The following is a 17,258-nucleotide window of genomic DNA, read 5'->3' on the forward strand; positions in this document are numbered from 1 at the left end:
AAACGATTTAGGAACCGCAGGAGTTCCAGTTCACTAATTCAGAGAAATCAGTATTGTACTGTATTCATATACGGTAGAGTTAGTACTATCTTCAGGGGGGACGCCCCCACCCCCGGACTGGGTCCCTGTAGGATGCGAGACAAAATACCCCAGGATTGGGCGGTAGGAGGAAAGTAGCCAGAGCTCAGCACTGGTTACCACTTTTCCTGCTCAACGTCAGATTACCACCGTGCTTCGGTTAGATTCCGGTCCCTCTCAAAGGCTCCGGGTATGAGGTTCGCGATTAATTATGACGTCACAGCCAATCGTACGCCTGAAGGCGCTGACGCTCTAGCCCGCCGCGGGCTCGCTGCCCTGCCGCTTGCGCAGTCAGCGCTCTAACCCGCAGACTTGGTTCATCCCTCTCGCCTTCCCCTGGAAGGATCCCTAGTAAAGTACCCGAAGCTGGCTGGCAGTTCCGTAAGTATTGGCTACTTGGTCGCAGAGTCAGGAGTCGTGCGTGGGAGGAGGGCTCAGGTTATATAGGAATTACACCCTGACTGAGGAGGGGGCTCGTCTTTCTCACTTGATAAATTTTTCGTTCCCTTCCCAGCCTTCGACCGCATGTCCTTTATGGACCTCGCCAGCACCTCCTCCAGCTTTCAGTCGGACTTGGATTTCTGTCCGGATTGCGGCTCGGTCCTACCTCTTCCCGGGGCTCAGGATACAGTCACCTGTACTCGCTGTGGCTTCTCCATCAACGTGCGGGGTGAGGGGCTCGTATACAGTGGTCCGGGCGGAGGGCCCAGCATGAAAGGGCTGGAGGTTTGAGGACCTCAAGATCAGTTGGACTAGGAAGAGGGGCCCTAGAGCAGGAGAGCAAGCACTTGTACATTTAGTCTAGGGAAGAAATCTGAAGGGAAAGACGTAGGGCCTCCTGGCCTAGGGGTGGGTTGGGAGGGGTGCGGGTGACAGCTCCCTCCGCTTGTATCCACAACCAGTTCTTACTGCCTGTGCAGACTTCGAAGGGAAGATTGTGAAGACCTCAGTTGTGTTCCACAAACTGGGGACAGCTATGCCTATGTCGGTGGAGGAAGGGCCTGAGTTCCAGGGACCTGTGGTAAGTTAATGAAATCAGAGTAGTGCCATGAGGAGACTGGGAAAGAAATGAAGGGGTGATTGCAGAGATCAGGAAAATTTTGTACCAATTCAAAGAAGGAGGAGGGGTGTTTAGATCACAGATGTCTGCGGGATGTGACAGCAAGATTCCTGTTTGAAACGGGGTATGACTAGGCCTCCTTAATCCACCAGTTTCTTCCCAGATTGACAGGCGCTGCTCTCGATGTGGTCATGAGAGAATGGCATACCACACCAGACAGATGCGTTCAGCCGATGAAGGGCAAACTGTCTTCTACACCTGTACCAACTGCAAGTGGGTATCCTTTCTCTTCCCCCTGCCCTTTCTCAGTCAGTTTGCTGTCTAAAAAATCCAATAACTTTTTGTACTAAACAATTGTTTCCATCCCACATTTCTGTGCAGTTCTGGTAATAGGGAGTTTTGTGGTCTTTTTAATTTTTTTAAATTACATTTTTCTGGGCTGGCCGGTTAGTTCAGTTGGTTAGAATGCCGTGTTGTAAAACAAGATCAAGGGTTTGGATTCCCATACCAGCCAGCAGCCGCCCTCCCCCCGCCCAAAAAAAGAAAATTTTCTTGCCATTTTTATAGCCAGTAAACTAAACCTTTTAAAAGGAAATGAAAAAACACGGAAAGCAAGTATTGCCTAGTGGTCAGCATATTATGCTGGAGTCTTCAACTGTAGTCAAGATAGTTTTACTTTGGTAAGAATTAATCATGTATGATTTAAAGAACATGGCTCTCTGAATGGTTTTAAGAACTCCTCTTGGTATTTGGTGTTTTACAGTTCCACTTCAATATAGCAAGGTGTGGCTTTTAAAAATTTATCCTATTTGGGATTTGTTGGACTTTCTGAAACTTAGAATTGATATTTTTTTTTTATGAACCTTGGAAGATTGTCAGCCATTATCTCATCTGATATTACTTTTCTCTCATGTTCTCAATTCTCACATTCTGAATCTCTAATTAGTTTATTAGACCTTCTCTTCTATCCTCCATTTCTCTCACCCTGTCTTTCATACTCACATTTGCTATCTTTTTTTCTCTTTATGCTGCCTTCTGGGTAATTTATTCAGGTCTGTCTTAGACCAGGTCACTAATTCTGTCTTCAGTTTATTTCAATTATTATTATTATTATCATCATTATTTTTTTTGTGTGTGGTGGTTGGCCAGTATGGGGATCCAAACGCTTGACCTTGGTGTAACAACACCGCGCTCTAACCGAGGTAACTGGTTGGCCCATTACTTTTATTATTATTTTTAAGCTCTTCTTAATTACTTTTCAAATCTTCTCAGTCATTTTTAATAAATCTCAGTTCCTTAATCACATTTTAAATTGCTCCTTTTATTCTTTAAGTGTATATTAAATATATTAAACATAGTTATTTATATTGTGTTTGATAATTCTGATATGCACAGTTTTTCCGGGTCTGATGCTACTGTTATTTCTTTTGTTTGTTTTTTGGCAGCTGGCCGGTATGGGCATTGAATCTTGACCTTGGTGTTATCAACACTGCTCTCTAACCAACTGAGCTAACTGGCCAGCCCCAACTGTCTGTTATTTCTGATGGCTCTCTCATGGTGTTTCTTTCGTTTTGTGATTTTTGACTGTAAAGCCCAGGTTTTTTAAAACTTGAACTATAGTAATTCTTTGAGGCCTGGGATGAGTGCTTTATTCTCAGCATCCGTGTTTCTTTTTCAGGTGCCTTAAGGCACTACCAAGCTGGAATCACTTTATTTTGTTTGTTAGCTTGTTTTTTTGTTTTTTTGTTTTTTTTTTTTTCATTTTCTTTGTTGGAATCATGTTAAATAAATTCTTGGCTTCAGGTTTTTTGGAGCACACAGGTAATATGAATTTGAGCCACAAATCCATGTAAGTTAGGGCCAGCTTATGGTTAGAAATTCTCAGGGGAGATTTATCTCTCCCACTACCTACTGAGACAGTCAAATTCCCCTTCTACAGAATTGGATATTTTTTTCTGTTCACTTGCACACAGGATTGCCCTTTGGGGGTCCCAGTTTTATGCAAGGGATCTCCTATCAGATATAAGTTTTTGTCTCCAGTTCCTTATGCTGCCTGTGGCTGTCAAAACAGTATTAAGAGCACCACGGTAGTAGGGACTTCAGTTTTAATTTACTTGTCTGGGTTTCTGGTTTCACATCATCTTTAACCACTTTGACAATTGCCTTTACTTTCTTGCCATCTCATCAATGGATTAAAAATATTTTTGTAGTCAGATATATATTTTGATAATTTTTTTTCCCCGTCTGTGGTTTGCCTATTTTTTTTTTTAACTTTTTTTTTATGAGCAGGTTTTATTTTTTTTTTATTTTTTATTTTTATTTTTTTATTTTTTTGTCTTTTTCGTGACCGGCACTCAGCGAGTGCACCGGCCATTCCTATATAGGATCCGAACCCGCAGCGGGAGCGTCGCCGCGCTGCTAGCGCAGCACGCTACCGAGTGCGCCACGGGCTCGGCCCTATGAGCAGGTTTTAATTTTTATGAGATCCAGTTTATCTTTTTTTATTTATTCCTTTATGGTTACTGCTTTTTGTTCTAAGAAACCTTTGCATACTTCAAGGTCATAATTCATTAGACACATTTTTTCTTTTCTAACCCATATTACCTCAAAAAAAAATACATTTGTTTTGTTTTGTTTTGTTTAGCAGTTGACCAGTACAGGGATCCGAACCCTAAGAAAAGATATATATATATATATATGTGTGTGTGTGTATATATATATATATATATATGTATATATATATTTTTTTTTTTTTTTTTTTTTTTTTTTTTTGGCCTTATGTGTAAGGGGATCGTAACCCTTGGCTTGGTGCTGTCTGCACCATGCTCAGCCAGTGAGCGCATCGGCCATCCCCATATAGGATCCGAACCTGCAGCCTCAGCGCTACCAGTGCTGCACTGTCCCGAGTGAGCCACGGGGCCGTCCCAGAAAAGATATATTTTTAATGCCAGCATTTATAGTGGTCCTGAAGGTGGAATTCAAGGATTGTTTAGGAGAGCTAGTCCTTCACACTGTCATGAATAAAAGTCCTTCCTTGATTATTTAATTGAGTACCTCATCTTACACTGCTAGAAACTGTTCCTTTGGTCAAATATAACGTCTTTTTTTTCTCCATAGGTTCCAGGAGAAAGAGGACTCCTAATCCTTTTTTCTGGGGCGACTCAAGAATTCCTCCCTCCTCTTCTTGGAAAGTGAAGGATATTGTGTTCTTAGATATCTTGTCCATCTCCTCTGGTTGCAATGTTTTGCTCCCAGAGGAGAATCAGATAATCATGTGGGGATTATCATTGTCCCCAGAGTACTCCTACCCCTGGTTGAGTTTCTTTATTAAAGTTATATTTTTCTATAAGACCCCAACATATATATTATTTATAATCTGTCTGATTCCAAAAGGAATTTAAATGAGCTTACAGGTAAATATTTGTATGAAAAAGGAAAAAAAAAAAGAAAAGGACAAAAAAAGGAAGCCAGGAATGAGGCTAATACAAAAAGCAATTATAAGTATTCTCTCACTATCTAAAACTATTCAGTTCCTGGGTTTAGGGAAACAAAAACTGGGAGTTCAGGTAGTGAGAGATTCAACAGAAAATTTAACCATATCTATTTGGTATATAAATTTGGATAACAAAAAATCTGATATTGAGGGATACTAGTATATACTTACTATAGGTGGACATCTTGGAAAACTATTGCTTTTGAAGAAAATATATATGTTCCTAGTAACAGATTTTTTTTTTTTTTTTTTTGGCCAGTACAGAGATCCAAACCTGTGACCTTGGTGTTACAAGACTGAATTTTTTTTTTTTTTAAGATGACTGGTAAGGGGATCTTAACCCTTGACCTGGTGTTGTCAGCACCATGCTCACCCAGTGTGCTAACCGGCCACCCCTATATGAGATCCAAACCCGTGGCCTTGGTATTACCAGCACCACACTCTCCCAAGTGAGCCGCGGGCCAGCCCTCTGTAAGACTGATTTCTAACCGAGCTAACCGGCCAGCCAGATTTTTATATAAAAAAGGTAGGAAGAAAAAAGTGAAAGTCACAAGGAATCCCCCTCTAAACAGATAAACAAATTATGTATCTGTGCTTGTGTGTGTATAAGTACACACACATTGTTTTTTAAGTGGACTATACTATACAAGCTGACTTCTATCTTGTGTTTTTTCAGTTTGAACCACAAATTTTCAAGGGGAACAAATACATAGTCCAGGCCCAGTACAAAAACATTTTCAAATTTTGATTCTGGGAATCAGTATTCCTGCATTCTTTGGCTTAAATGGTGATCAAGGGATGAGAGTAATAGTGATTATCTTATAACTGTGTGGCCCTTTATATATTCAGAGCTCTCAAACATACACTATTTTGTTTGGCCCCCACAGCAGCTTGGAGAGATGGGCAGGGCAGTCTTCCCCACTGTACATTTGAACTGTTCTGACAGTTGACTTTCTTGACACACTCTCAAAACCTGGAATGGTGTATGAAGTCCAAGTTTCTTAGCAAAGCATACGGGGCCTTTCATATAACCTCTGCCTACCTGTCAAGCCTCATCTGGCGTTCCCCTTACATTCCAGCAGTACAAAACGGCATTTCCTTTAGTGCACACAACCATGTAAGCTGCTCTCTATCAAAAAAAAAAAAATCTGTCTGCTTTCTAAATTCTCGTTTTACCACTTTCTTTTGCTCCCTGAGAAACGTGCACCTATTTTTATAAAATGGCCTATATTGTAATTTATAACTGTTTCTCTGCTTAATCCTACTCATCCCCACCAGAGAAAAATGATGTTGGCAGTATGTAACTAAACTCAACTTCACAGATCAGATTTATTACTATGTTAATGCCCCAATGTCTTATATTTTTGTTAGTTCTGAGCATGCCTGTCTTTCCCACTAGACAGGGAGCTAACAGGCAGGGTCTGAGTGTACTATGCACCTCCATATTCAAGGCCTAGCACACTGACTGGAAATATCCACGCTGAAGGTGCATCAAGAGCCCTGCTCGAACACTACAGGCACATGGCGAAGACCGGAACCCAGACTGCTTGAATCTTAATCAAATGTGTTTCCAACTGCTCGCAGGTCCCCTTTCTTATGAGAGAAGTCCCGACGGAACAATAAGGAAACTGAAATAGGCAAGACAGGGTCATTACTATTGCCTCTAAGTTTCCCCACTCTGCCACCCACCTTAAGGTTTAAAGATGGAGAGAGGGACGGGCTCAGCTACAGGACGTCTCAACTTGGCTCCTAGTTTGGCCCCGCTCCTCCCTCACTGCCCACAGTCCGCAGCTAGGACAGACGGGCGCCCCCTCCGGCCTTACCCTGCCTGTGAGTGCGCGTGCCGCCCTTGACCGCGCCCCCTCCTCCCACACACGCAGTGACACCTCTTCCGCTAAATTTGTTTCTCCTTCTTGCGGCGCCTGCGCGCTGTAACCTTACGGCGGAACTAATCCGGCGACGCCTGCGCTTTGACGCATTTGGTGCGGGGAAGGGAAAAGAGGGACTGCAGATGCGTCATACCCGGAAGCGGAGAGCCGGAAGTGGGGTTGGACAGGCTATCCCCAGGGGTGGGGAAGCGGAGGCCCAGGAGGAGGGGGAAGAAAGAAGGCGGAGGATCCTTGTTACTACTCTGAATCCGACACGGATTCTCTTAGACCTCAGAGATCCAGAAAAAGGGGAGGGTGTCTCATCCCTCTCCCTCCCGTCCTCCCTCTCCTCAGCCTTAGCCATGGCCGAGGCAGGGGCTGGGCTGAGCGAGACCGTCACTGAGACAACGGTTACCGTGACAACCGAGCCCGTGAGAAAGGCGGGGGGCGGTACTGTGGAGGGGTCTGGGAGATAACGGGAGGGAGGGGACAGGGCTTTGGAGAGTTGCTGGAGGGACTGAGCCTGGGGATATGGAAGATGTGGGGTTGAATATCAGGGACTGAGAATTGCAGGGTATTGGAGATATTGGCAGTGCAGAGATGGTGCAGGAGGTTGGTCTAGGGACATGTAATAGGGGGTTACAGTTACGATATATGTGTTGCTGCTTGAGGTGGTGATGTGCATAAGTAATGAACGAATGGGAAATTGGGGATTAAGGAGCAAGAAAGGCGCTGAGAGGAAATGAAAGGCCTATAAGAAAGCATGGTTGGAGGGCAGCTGTAAGGAAATTTTACTGGAAGCATACTTATCTATAAATATTTGTTGAGTAGATGAATGTAAAAGGAAGTGGGGGGAATGAAGAAACAAGAAACGGAGACAAAGATAGTAGTTTGAGAAATCAGAGAGAGGAGATGTAAGTAGAGAAACAAATAGCATTTTTATAAAAACAGGTTAAGTTGCTTTCAAAGGGAAAAAGTTGCATTGAGCTTAATAATCTCTGGATTAAGGGAGTTTAGTTATTAATTTAGTAATAGTGGTTACCAGAGATGCCAGCATGCTAGGGTGGATTCCGTATAGGTAGGGAAGGCTGTACCTGAGGATCAGAGAGGTAAGAATGGAGGTCTTTCTTCAATGGGAAAAAGAATAGGGGTTATGGAAAAGACACACCAAAGGCACTAGGGACTGAGAAAATAATTTTCATGTATTAATGTATTCAAAAATGATCTGGGGAGGAAGACAGAGAAACGGTGAGAATTATGTTTTCCTTTGAAGATTTGCTGGGACATTCCCTAGGTTAGGAATTATGTCTTCTCTATACACTAGCGTTATCAAGAACAGGAAAAAATACTTACTCTTCAAGAGACTCACTGAGGTCAACAACCTGTTCTATTTATCATCTCCCAGACCCTCTGGTGCTGTATCTGTGATACTGATTGAGCTGGGGAAGAGAAGAAAGGGAGTCCTCAGGGAGGGAATAAGAAAGGTCAGTAGGATGGGGACTAGATAAGTACGCCCATCCCTCTTAACCTTCTAGGAGAATCGGAGCCTAACCATCAAACTTCGGAAACGGAAACCAGAGAAAAAGGTGGAATGGACGAGCGACACTGTGGACAACGAACACATGGGGCGACGCTCATCAAAATGTGAGTAATTGTTGGCCCACAGTAGCCTTGGAGTTCTGGCTCCCTTCTGCATGTCTTCTACCTTCTCACATCCACTGGCTTCCCAGAAGTCTCCAGATGCTCACAATCCTGTCACTTACTTGGTGGTTCTCTGGTATCAGGGAAAAGAGGCTAAGGTTAGAGGGAAGGAGGTACAGAGAGGCTAGAACTGGGATGTGCCAAGGTCTGATGGCAAGAGGTACCAGAAGTGGGAGAAGTGGGGCTCTGGATTCTTGGCTGTGTAAAAGGACAAGGGGGTTGGGTGACTGAGTCCCGGGGGGTGGGCCTGGGGAAGCTGGATCCTGGAAATTAGGAGGAGACAATGGTGGAAACAGGAATTTTCACTAAGATCCTATAAGAATGGAACTGACTGTATCTTACTCTTCTTCCTTTTAAACTGGGCTCTTCCTTCCAAATCCAGGCTGCTGTATTTATGAGAAACCTCGGGCCTTTGGCGAGAGCTCCACAGAGAGTGATGAAGAGGAAGAGGAGGGCTGTGGTCATACACACTGTGTACGGGGCCACCGCAAAGGACGGAGTCATGCAACCCCAGGACCCATCCCCACCACCCCTCCCCAGCCTCCTGACCCCTCCCAGCCCCCTCCAGGGCCAATGCAGCACTAAATTCCTCTCTTCCACACCATTCCTGTGTCTGTCTGGCCCTGAATGTGTCTTTGTGGCTACTTGGGGACTAACCCCATGGTTTGATCCCTTCTTCAGCCCCCTTCTCTCTCCTCTGCCTGATATAGGGGAGAGGAAGAGGAAGGCAGACAGAGATCCTGGAATTTTGACTTGCTGCTATTCCAGAACTCAGGCTTCTGGGTTTCCCTGGCCCTCATTTCTCCTTCCAGTACCCACCCTCCTCTCTCCAGTGATCCAGGCATATTGGTCCCAGTTTCTTCCCTTTGTTTTCACTGCCAAACTGCCTGTCCTGGGATCCAGTTATCTTGGCTTCCTGCACTCTCAACTTTAGTCTCAAACACTTAAATTGGGTTCTCAACTGTCCCAGCTTTCACTGCCAGGGTCCAAGTCAGATTCCAGGCAATCTTGCCCCAGCTGTGCTTGTTAATCCTGGTTTAGAGCTCTTCCACTAATGTATTTATATAATCCTAATTCTTCCTTGTCTGTGGGATATGAGGTTTTACGGGAGGCCTCAGGGCTCCCAGTCCTTCCCTTCCTGCCCATCCCCCTCATGACCTCAAAAGGAATTAGGAGAGAGAGGTCTTTGTCATTCTCATCTCTAATGGAAAAGGAAAAAGAAATAGTCATGTTCTCTCTACCCACCCTTCTCATGTGATCTACGATTTCTAACAAAACTGGCATGAGACTGGTCACTTAGAGCCAACTATCTCCTCAGCTTTTGGCCTTTCCGTTTCAGAGACAGAGCCAACATAGTCCCAGGGTCTTGGTTCCTTGGGAGAGGAAGGAAAAGGGAGGGAGCAAAGAGAAGAGGGTGTGTCCCCTGCACTACATGCACACCCCTTCCTTCCTAGACTTTAATGTCTCCACCATCCCAGATGTCCAGCTCTCAGCCCTCCTTAACCCTTACTGGGATCTGGTTATCTTTTTCCAGTCTTCTTGCCATGCACAGTTGCAGAGATCAGTCAAATCCATACCATCACTGAGATCTCATTTATTGCCACAGATGCACAAAATAAATAACCCAACATCACAAAATGTGTTAAATATGGGCCCATTTATACATGTGGGGGAAGATGTGAGACTGTGTACAAGGATTCGTTTTGGGATGTCTGGGCCCTTCCCAGGTTGTGGAGAGGAGAGGTAGCACCATTGGTTTCTTTCTGTGGGTATGTGCAGGGGTAAGTTTTGAGAAGGTTCTTAATAGAAAAAGGCTGTGAGCATAGAAAGCAGTCACAGGAAGTGAAACTGGCTTGTCACACCCCCTTCCCAAAATAAAAATGGTATCAAGCTTCCTAGAGGACTCTGGGGTCCAGGCCAGAGTCAAGCCTCTTATTTTAGGACAAGGCTCTTGTTTTTCTTGAAGAGAAACCTCAGAGTGGACAGGACAGAGAAGCCCTAGCCTTAGAGCTGTGGAGAAGGCCCTGACCCCATCTTTGGAGCCAGGAGAGAGAGTTGAGAGTGGGAGGTAAATATTTGACTAGCAGGGTCTGTGTGTAGTAAACATGGGCGGTTTATCAATATTGATGGAGCAGGCTTATTCCCAATTCAAGCCTGGAATAATACAGAAGGGGAAAAATCGGTTTGGTAGTGGTGGGGGAGAAAAGATTCCTGAGAGGGAGTGGGCAGGAACAGAACAGAATCGGCTGTGGGCATGGATGTGGAAAGCTGGGGCCAGGTGAGGTCTTATTATCTGGGGGGAAGAGAGAGAATGTGGGGATGGGGCTTATCAATACTCCTGCAGTGGGAGCGTGGACATGATCCTTGCAATGAATAGGGATATCCGCGCCCAAGGGGAAGCAGCTTCTTGGCGGCCTGCCAAACTAGTATTGGTGTTGGGGCAAGACTCAGCCTTCCGCCGGCACGATGCGGAGCGGGGTGCTGGGGTCGCGGGTGCACAGCAGCGGGAAGATGCGTTCTCCCAGGGGGCCGGGCGCCTGGAAGGCGTAGAGCAGGTCCAGCGAGCGGCCGTCGTAGAAGGCCACGCGGCCCCGCTCCCAGTCCAAGTCCACTCGAATGCGCCGTGGCGTGGGCCCGGCGCCGCCCAGCAGGGTGGGCTCGGGTGCTGTGAGGGCCCACAGGCGGCCTCCGCGGCCCTCCAGGGCCCACACGGCCCCCGCGGGGCACAGCCTTACGCGGCCCTTGCGCTGCACCGACTCCCCGGCTGCGCCCACGGCATAGCGGCTCTCCCCGTCGTCCTCCTCTTCTCCAGAAGAGTCTCTGCAGGAGGCGGCATCAGCGGTCTCCACCTCCCAGCAGTGGCGGCCAGCCCCGAAGCCTTGTGCGCCCAGCACCGCCGGGAGCTGATCAAAGCGCTTGGGGCCGTCAGGGGGCACGGGTGTCCCTGGTGGGGCCAGTCTGACGCTGCGGTGGTCGGCGGAGATGAGCAGGCGGCGGTGTGCGGTGCCAGGGTCCAGGGTCAGGTCGGCTGGAAAGGGGAAGCAGGTAGAGGGCCCCGTGAGAAGTATTTTGGTTTTTTGTTTGTTTGGTGATTGGCCGGTAAGGAGGTCCGAACCCTGGACCTTGGTGTTATCAGGACCACGTTCTAACCGAGTTAGCAAACCGGCCAGCCCCGTGAGAGAGATTTTGAATCAGAGGCCCGGTAGGGTGAGTAGGCACTGGAGGACAAGTTAGAGTCTAAGAGTGCTAGAGATCCCACCACAGTTCAAAAGGCGGCTTCAGGACCAAAAAGGACAAAGGCATATGAAAAGCAGACCTGGGCAAGCACGGACCTGTGCACTGGGGCGCCACTTCTGTAGGATAGGAGTTGAGGAAGGACCATGCTGACACTAGGCAGGGGGCACAGTGCAGGGGTCAAAGGAGAGGTTGGGCTGGCCCGTTAGCTCAGTTGGTTAGAGTGTGGTGCTGATAACACCAAGATCAAGGGTTTGGATCCCAGTCACAGCCAGCCGCCACAAAAAAAAAAAAAAAAAGAAGAAAGAAAGAAAGAGGGGAGGTTGTCTGTTTTATGGGGCTGAAGGAGGAAGAGTGAGTGAGGATGATCCGTCTTCTAGGGAGGAATGAGGATTAATATCTTGATCTGCAGCATCTGGGGTAGGGCATGGGAGCTGAGTCAGCAGAGTGGGGAAGGTGGATCTAAAGAGAAAGACTGATACCTAATAGGGAACCCCAAGTGACAGCAGGGAGGGGCAAAGGGAGGAATCCAAGGTATTCTGAGAAACCAGCCCACCCACCCACAGGAATATGTGGGGGTGGACAGGCCTATCTCTGTGGGGATATGGGGCAGAGGAGGAGAGAGAAGATGGTGATAGCCAGAGACAAGAAAGAAAGAACCATTGGCCTTGTAGGTATGAGGTGCTTTGAGGAAATATTTCTGGATTAGGGGTGTTAGAAGCAATCTGAATTGGGTGGATGGTGAGTGACCAAGAGGGTGGAACATCTTTCCTAGACAGTTTAAAGAAGCATAGAGGGCAGCCTTGGGAGTGAGCAAGGAAGGAAGAGGCAAGGAGATGTTGGATTCCTGGGACCCTTCTGTAGAGGAGTGATGAGAGGTGGTAGAAGCAGAGATTCCTGAAAGGCAGCTGACATCCAGGGGTCTGTTGTCTGAGGGCATGAAAAAGGAAGAGGGAAATTGGCTGGAATATTAGGATAGACATTGTTATGAGTTGAGTTGTGTCCCCCCACAAAAGAAGATGTGTTGAAGTCTCTCAGTGCCACAGAATGTGACCTTATTTGGAAATAGGATCTTTACAGAAGTAATCAAGTTAAAATGAGGTAATAAGAGTGGGCCCTAATCCAATATGACTGCTGCCTTATAAAATGGGGGAATTTGGAGACAGAGACTTTGCCTACAGAAGGAAGACAACGTGAAGGTCATCTATAAACCAAGGAACATCTGAGGCTACCAGAATCTGGGAAGGAGGCATGGTACAGATTCTCCCTCAGCACTCAGAAGGAACGGACCCTGCTAACACCCTGATTCTGGGCTTCTGTCTCCAGAACTGCAAGATAGTAAATGTCTGTTGTTTAAGCCACCTACTTTGTAACAGCAGTCCTAGGAAACTAATATAGACATCAAAAAGGACTTGGTCATTTTTGAGAGCTAAAAGGGAGTAAACCTAACACAGAATCTCATTCAGTTCTCTCCCTTCTTCCCTCTTTACCTGTCAGTCTATGAAGCATGTTTTTGACCACTGGGTATTCTTCAGGGAGATCGTCCTCTGAGTTAGACGACTTGGGTGTTGGGACATCAAATCTGGACAGATGAGGGGGAAGGGTCAGGAAATCAGTAAATACCCCTCTGCCCTCTGATGCTAAATGCACCCACCACTACCCCACTCACATCTCTGAAGCAGGAAGGGATGAGGCCATACCTCAGAAAACCTGGCTGTGAATGGGCACAAAGATGTGGGCCCAGTGGGAAGGTAATGACTATGGCAGCTGGTAGAAGGAACAGTAAAAGTGGAACTTACCGTCTCCATGTCTTCCTCATATCCTGGTATGGGCAGAAGAAAACATGGATGTGAGCTCTGGGTTTTATACTGTGGGGTGCCCTCTCCTTCCTCCTCAGGTAAGCTCTGTCTGAGTTGGTGATGCCCCTGCCCAACTCTCGGAGTGATCCCACCTCTTTATCCCCTGTGCTCCTTTTCCCTCTCACTTCCCCTCTCCGCTTCTCATGACCCTTCCTCTCACTCCAGCACCACTTTTTCTTCATCCTCCTTACTCTACCCCCATTGTCCTCTTCTTCCCACTCCATTGCCCAAGAGTTCTCAGTTCCCCTTCTCCAGCCTCATCCATGCCTGTTTTTTGCCCCCAGAATATTTACTTTCCTCTGCTGCCTCCCCAACCCCATTCTGTCTCTTTAAGTGACCCCATCCTTATCCACCTTCCTGAGTGTATCCTAGTCAAAACTCCGTCCTCCCCACTTCCCATCACACAGACCAAACACACTCCCAGAGCCCTTGGGCTAAGAGTTGGTATATAAAAGCCTTACAATAAAGCTGCATCCACTCTTGCCATAAAAGCCCGGTGGCGTTTATTGGGCCCTTTGCTTTGTGTCTCTCTACCCTGGCCAGGGAGGCAGCTGGATTTGGAGGTGTCCTAAGAGGCCCAAAAGATCCGCTGCGCCCCATGGGGGCCAGGAGAGGGCGCTGGATGTTCCCCTCTCTCCAAGCACTGTGATCTCTATCCCCTCCACTTCACTGTCCAGTGCAGATGATGGTGGAGAGGGGGAGAGAGGAAAGGCAATTTGCCTGATTATGCCAATTACACCTAGACTAATTAGGTCTACGAAGACTTCAAAGGGCGGAAGCAAGACCCAAGACCGGCTTGGCTGCTGGGGAGAAGCCAGCCGGGAATCCCAGACGCCTGGGGGTCGGGCAAAGGAATGGGGTTGGTTTGTGGCCAAAAAGTCGGGCCAGGGGCTTGGGGGGTGGGTGGGTGATAAGGCTGGGAGCCGAGAGGAGCCAGAGGCCCCGACGGCCGTTCTCCCGCACCTCCTGCACCCGTCCCCGCCCCTGCCTGGGGCTCTGGGAGGAGCCGAGAACAACAATAACAAACAACCCACAACTCGGCTAGAGCCTGAGTCCGGGGGCCAGCCCCACGACAGGGGCGTTTGGATCTACTCCCTTCCTCCATCCTTTGCTCCCCCACCTCCTTCCCCGCCTCCCACTCGTTTTTTCTCTACCGTTCCCCAGCCTCCTGCTCGCCCTCTCCTACGCTAGTTCTGATCGCTTGCACCAAGTTCCCTGGCCCCCTGCTGGCCCTCGCCCCAGTCAGCTCTCCCTTCCGCCCGTCAGCTCCCTCCCCTCCGCCAGCTCTCCGCCTCCTGGGCACCTCGTCGGCTGCCCGGCCCACGCTCCCGCAGTTCCCGCGCTCTTCGCGGGTCCCCAAGGGTCTCCGCGTTCTAAGTAGCCCAACCACTTCTCGGCTTCTCCAACCTCTTCTCTCCAGCTCCTCTCACAAGACTCAGGCATCCGCCCAGCTTCCTCCCCTCTGGACCAAGTGTCAACTCCTTCCTGTCATCCTTTCTGGCACCTCTCACCCTGAGGACCCAGGGTCAGCCCTCGCCCCCTCATCCTTTGCTTTTCTCTCCCCCACTCCATCCCTTGCCTAAACTTCCATAAGGGCGCTGGCTCTGGAGGTACCATTCCCGAGGGAACCCCGGAGCCTCCACCAACAGCTCCGGTCCCGTGAAGCGCACCCCCGCCTCACCTCTCCGTGCGGGTCCAGGCAGCCCATGGTGGGGATACGGCCCCCTCGGCGTCTCCCCGCGCGGGCTCCAGGCTCTGCCAGCTTCTCCCGCAGCCCGCGACTGATCCGCACCTCCACCGCCAGCCGCACGTTAGACCTCAGGCTGCGGCGGGGGCACGGCAGGCCGCAGCAGGGGCAGGCGGTGGGGGACGCCTCGGTGCCGGTCGCCGGCGGGGTCCCCCAGCAGCGGGCCAGACACGCGCGGCAGAAGCTGTGTTCACACGCCAGAAGCACCGGGTCCTCGAAGGGGCCCCCGCACAGCGGACACGTCGCCAGCTGCTCCAGACGCTCCACCAACCCCGGGCCCAGCTCGGGCGCATCCATGAGGAGCCGGGGTCTGGGAGCCGCCCTTTCCGCGACCACCGCGACCGCCTACGAGCGCCCAGATGGCGGGCAGCCCCTGCTACTTGCTGAGTCGATGCCCCTCTCTGCGTCTCCCGCATTAACTTTTGCCCCTTTTCTGCCCCTGTCCTGGGATTGCCTCTCGCCTCAAGCGGAGTCTTAGTCTCGCCGAATCTCCCCAACACATCAGGCTTTATAGTGGGGGAGGAGGCTCCTGCGGGAGGTAAACAGCAGGCCTTGCGTAACACCTCATCTGGTTCTCCCGCTTCCCCAATAAGGTTTGGGGGAGGAGGACACTCCTGGAGAATAGGACACTCCGGTCCCCGAGTCTACGAGGTGGTCACTAGGGGGCGCTCTGGGGGCAAGGTAGCAATGGGTGGCGAGGGTAGCCCCCTGTCACCCCCTGAAGAGCCCGAATTTCACCCGCCCCTAGGCCTGTGGTGTGCGAGTGGGCAGGGTGCCCAGGCCCGCTCTTGGCATAGGTGCCTACATCGCCAGAGTGTGAGTCACTCCAGGTGGCTGGCACACCTACATCTGGGGGCTGGGGCCGGAAGCACGGATCATGGTTTGTGTGGCTTTGGCAAGCCTCTGAGGGTTGGTGTGTGGCTGTCATTCCCGGCGCCTCTCCATTCCATCTCGCTGCTTTACCTATTAAGGGCTTAAGGACACTCTAAAGCTTTGGAGAAATGGGGAGTTGGAGGGAACAGGCGCCCACGCTCCTGCCTCAAGAAGCCAGGGTAGGGCTCTCTCAGCTCTACCTCCGGCTGGCTCCCAGGACCTCTCATTACTTCCTAAGTCTTTCTGGTTCCTTCTCTGTGTTTTTCTCTCTGTGTGTTCCTATTTCCATTTTTCTTTTTCCTGTCTTCTTTGGAATGTACCCAAAGATTATCTGTTTCGATTCTCTTAGTTCGCTAAAGCCCAGAGAGCTGGAATGGCCAAGGTCACACAGCAAAGGAATGACCAAAAGTGGATCCATGCCCAGATCTTCTTCTGACTTGTGCCCTTGTTGTGACCCAATCCTGCCTCTTTTTTTTAATTGTAGATCGCTGGAACTCACTCCTGCTTTCTAATTTTTTTCTGATCTTTCCTGTTGCCTTCTTCCCTCTATCTCTTTCTCTTTTCCTCCTCTCCTTTCTTCCTACCTGCTCCCTCCTCTTCCCAGCTTCTTAGCTTCTCTCATGCCAGACCTATTAGTCTGGTTACCCTTGGGGATTTGTGAATAAGTAAATGTCCAGATGCCACAACTGTGATCATGCACACTGCTGTACAACATGTGTGTGCATCCATTGATGTCCAAATGCCCAAAGTATACAAACTTACAAACAGATATACTCATATAATGCAAACATCACAGATTTATCTGAATAGTCTCATACACATTGAATACCACTGGAATAGCCACCCAGTATTATTTACGGACAGATGGATATGCTAAAAAAAAAAAATGCAAAGAGACAGTCTGTCATTAGTTTTATCATCAATAAGAACAGCAATACAATAGCAGTAAGTCTTTATGGAGCAGCAGCACTTTATTAGGCACCCCTTCCAGGCACCCTTTTCACCTCCCCCATACTTATCAGGAAGACACTCAAATAGAATATGCTGATAAACAAACCTACACAAACACATGCGTGCTCATCTTGGAACAACACTTCCAGCTAATAAAATGTACAAATACCCAAACAAAAGAATACAGATATAACTATAATCTATTTTGTACAAGATGCTGTAGAGCTAGGGCTAGGGTCTGGAACTCACGGATCCCTTGAGTCCTTTCACAAACCCTTCACACGCAGGTCTATAAGCTAGTAATCGGCAAAAAGGTCCTTGGAGCCTTGGCTGAAGTAGAAATAGTCTTTATTCAGCACACACAACACTACCAGCAAGGCAGTACAAAGAGAAA

At 48.6% G+C, this 17,258-nt stretch overlaps 3 protein-coding genes across 6 annotated transcripts; 2 read left to right on the forward strand and 1 right to left on the reverse strand.

The window, feature by feature from the left end:
• The first annotated feature begins 359 nt into the window (after positions 1 to 359).
• POLR1H (RNA polymerase I subunit H) lies at positions 360 to 4,487 on the forward strand. Of its 4 annotated transcripts, none has more exons than XM_063097917.1 (5): positions 360 to 516; positions 593 to 748; positions 981 to 1,099; positions 1,302 to 1,411; positions 4,256 to 4,487. In XM_063097917.1, exons 2-5 carry the CDS (start codon positions 604 to 606, stop codon positions 4,278 to 4,280), a joined length of 399 nt encoding a protein of 132 aa, XP_062953987.1. In that variant the 5' UTR covers positions 360 to 516; positions 593 to 603; the 3' UTR covers positions 4,281 to 4,487. The 4 variants fall into 4 exon arrangements, with proteins under 4 accessions (XP_062953987.1, XP_062953988.1, XP_062953986.1 ...); XM_063097918.1 differs by having other exon boundaries at positions 360 to 485; XM_063097916.1 differs by having other exon boundaries at positions 360 to 459.
• A 2,183-nt stretch (positions 4,488 to 6,670) lies between these two features.
• PPP1R11 (protein phosphatase 1 regulatory inhibitor subunit 11) lies at positions 6,671 to 8,804 on the forward strand. Its single transcript, XM_063097374.1, has 3 exons — positions 6,671 to 6,930; positions 8,035 to 8,143; positions 8,583 to 8,804. Exons 1-3 carry the CDS (start codon positions 6,862 to 6,864, stop codon positions 8,783 to 8,785), a joined length of 381 nt encoding a protein of 126 aa, XP_062953444.1. The 5' UTR covers positions 6,671 to 6,861; the 3' UTR covers positions 8,786 to 8,804.
• Positions 8,805 to 9,774: 970 nt separating this feature from the next.
• On the reverse strand, positions 9,775 to 15,483 carry RNF39 (ring finger protein 39). The gene is made up of 4 exons (XM_063097373.1): positions 14,975 to 15,483; positions 13,234 to 13,256; positions 12,925 to 13,016; positions 9,775 to 11,228 (listed from the first exon to the last, which is right to left on the reverse strand). The coding sequence occupies exons 1-4, from the start codon at positions 15,335 to 15,337 to the stop codon at positions 10,648 to 10,650; spliced, it is 1,059 nt and encodes a 352-aa protein (XP_062953443.1). The 5' UTR covers positions 15,338 to 15,483; the 3' UTR covers positions 9,775 to 10,647.
• Positions 15,484 to 17,258: the final 1,775 nt, after the last annotated feature.

The sequence above is a fragment of the Cynocephalus volans genome, chromosome 5 (assembly GCF_027409185.1).
Source record: "Cynocephalus volans isolate mCynVol1 chromosome 5, mCynVol1.pri, whole genome shotgun sequence".
Lineage (NCBI taxonomy): Eukaryota > Metazoa > Chordata > Mammalia > Dermoptera > Cynocephalidae > Cynocephalus > Cynocephalus volans.

What these genes read in the sequence shown, in the direction of transcription:
- POLR1H (XM_063097917.1), top strand. Translation starts at nt 604, where the DNA reads ATGTCCTTTATGGACCTCGCCAGCACCTCCTCCAGCTTTCAGTCGGAC. An exon ending in CTGAGTTCCAGGGACCTGTG is followed by an intron (nt 1,100 to 1,301) that starts GTAAGTTAATGA and finishes GTTTCTTCCCAG; the next exon opens with ATTGACAGGCGCTGCTCTCG. An exon ending in TACACCTGTACCAACTGCAA is followed by an intron (nt 1,412 to 4,255) that starts GTGGGTATCCTT and finishes TTTTCTCCATAG; the next exon opens with GTTCCAGGAGAAAGAGGACT.
- PPP1R11 (XM_063097374.1), top strand. Translation starts at nt 6,862, where the DNA reads ATGGCCGAGGCAGGGGCTGGGCTGAGCGAGACCGTCACTGAGACAACG. An exon ending in TTACCGTGACAACCGAGCCC is followed by an intron (nt 6,931 to 8,034) that starts GTGAGAAAGGCG and finishes TTAACCTTCTAG; the next exon opens with GAGAATCGGAGCCTAACCAT. An exon ending in GGGGCGACGCTCATCAAAAT is followed by an intron (nt 8,144 to 8,582) that starts GTGAGTAATTGT and finishes TTCCAAATCCAG; the next exon opens with GCTGCTGTATTTATGAGAAA.
- RNF39 (XM_063097373.1), bottom strand. Translation starts at nt 15,337, where the DNA reads ATGGATGCGCCCGAGCTGGGCCCGGGGTTGGTGGAGCGTCTGGAGCAG. An exon ending in GCCTGGACCCGCACGGAGAG is followed by an intron (nt 13,257 to 14,974) that starts GTGAGGCGGGGG and finishes TGCCCATACCAG; the next exon opens with GATATGAGGAAGACATGGAG. An exon ending in ATGAGGAAGACATGGAGACG is followed by an intron (nt 13,017 to 13,233) that starts GTAAGTTCCACT and finishes TCATCTGTCCAG; the next exon opens with ATTTGATGTCCCAACACCCA.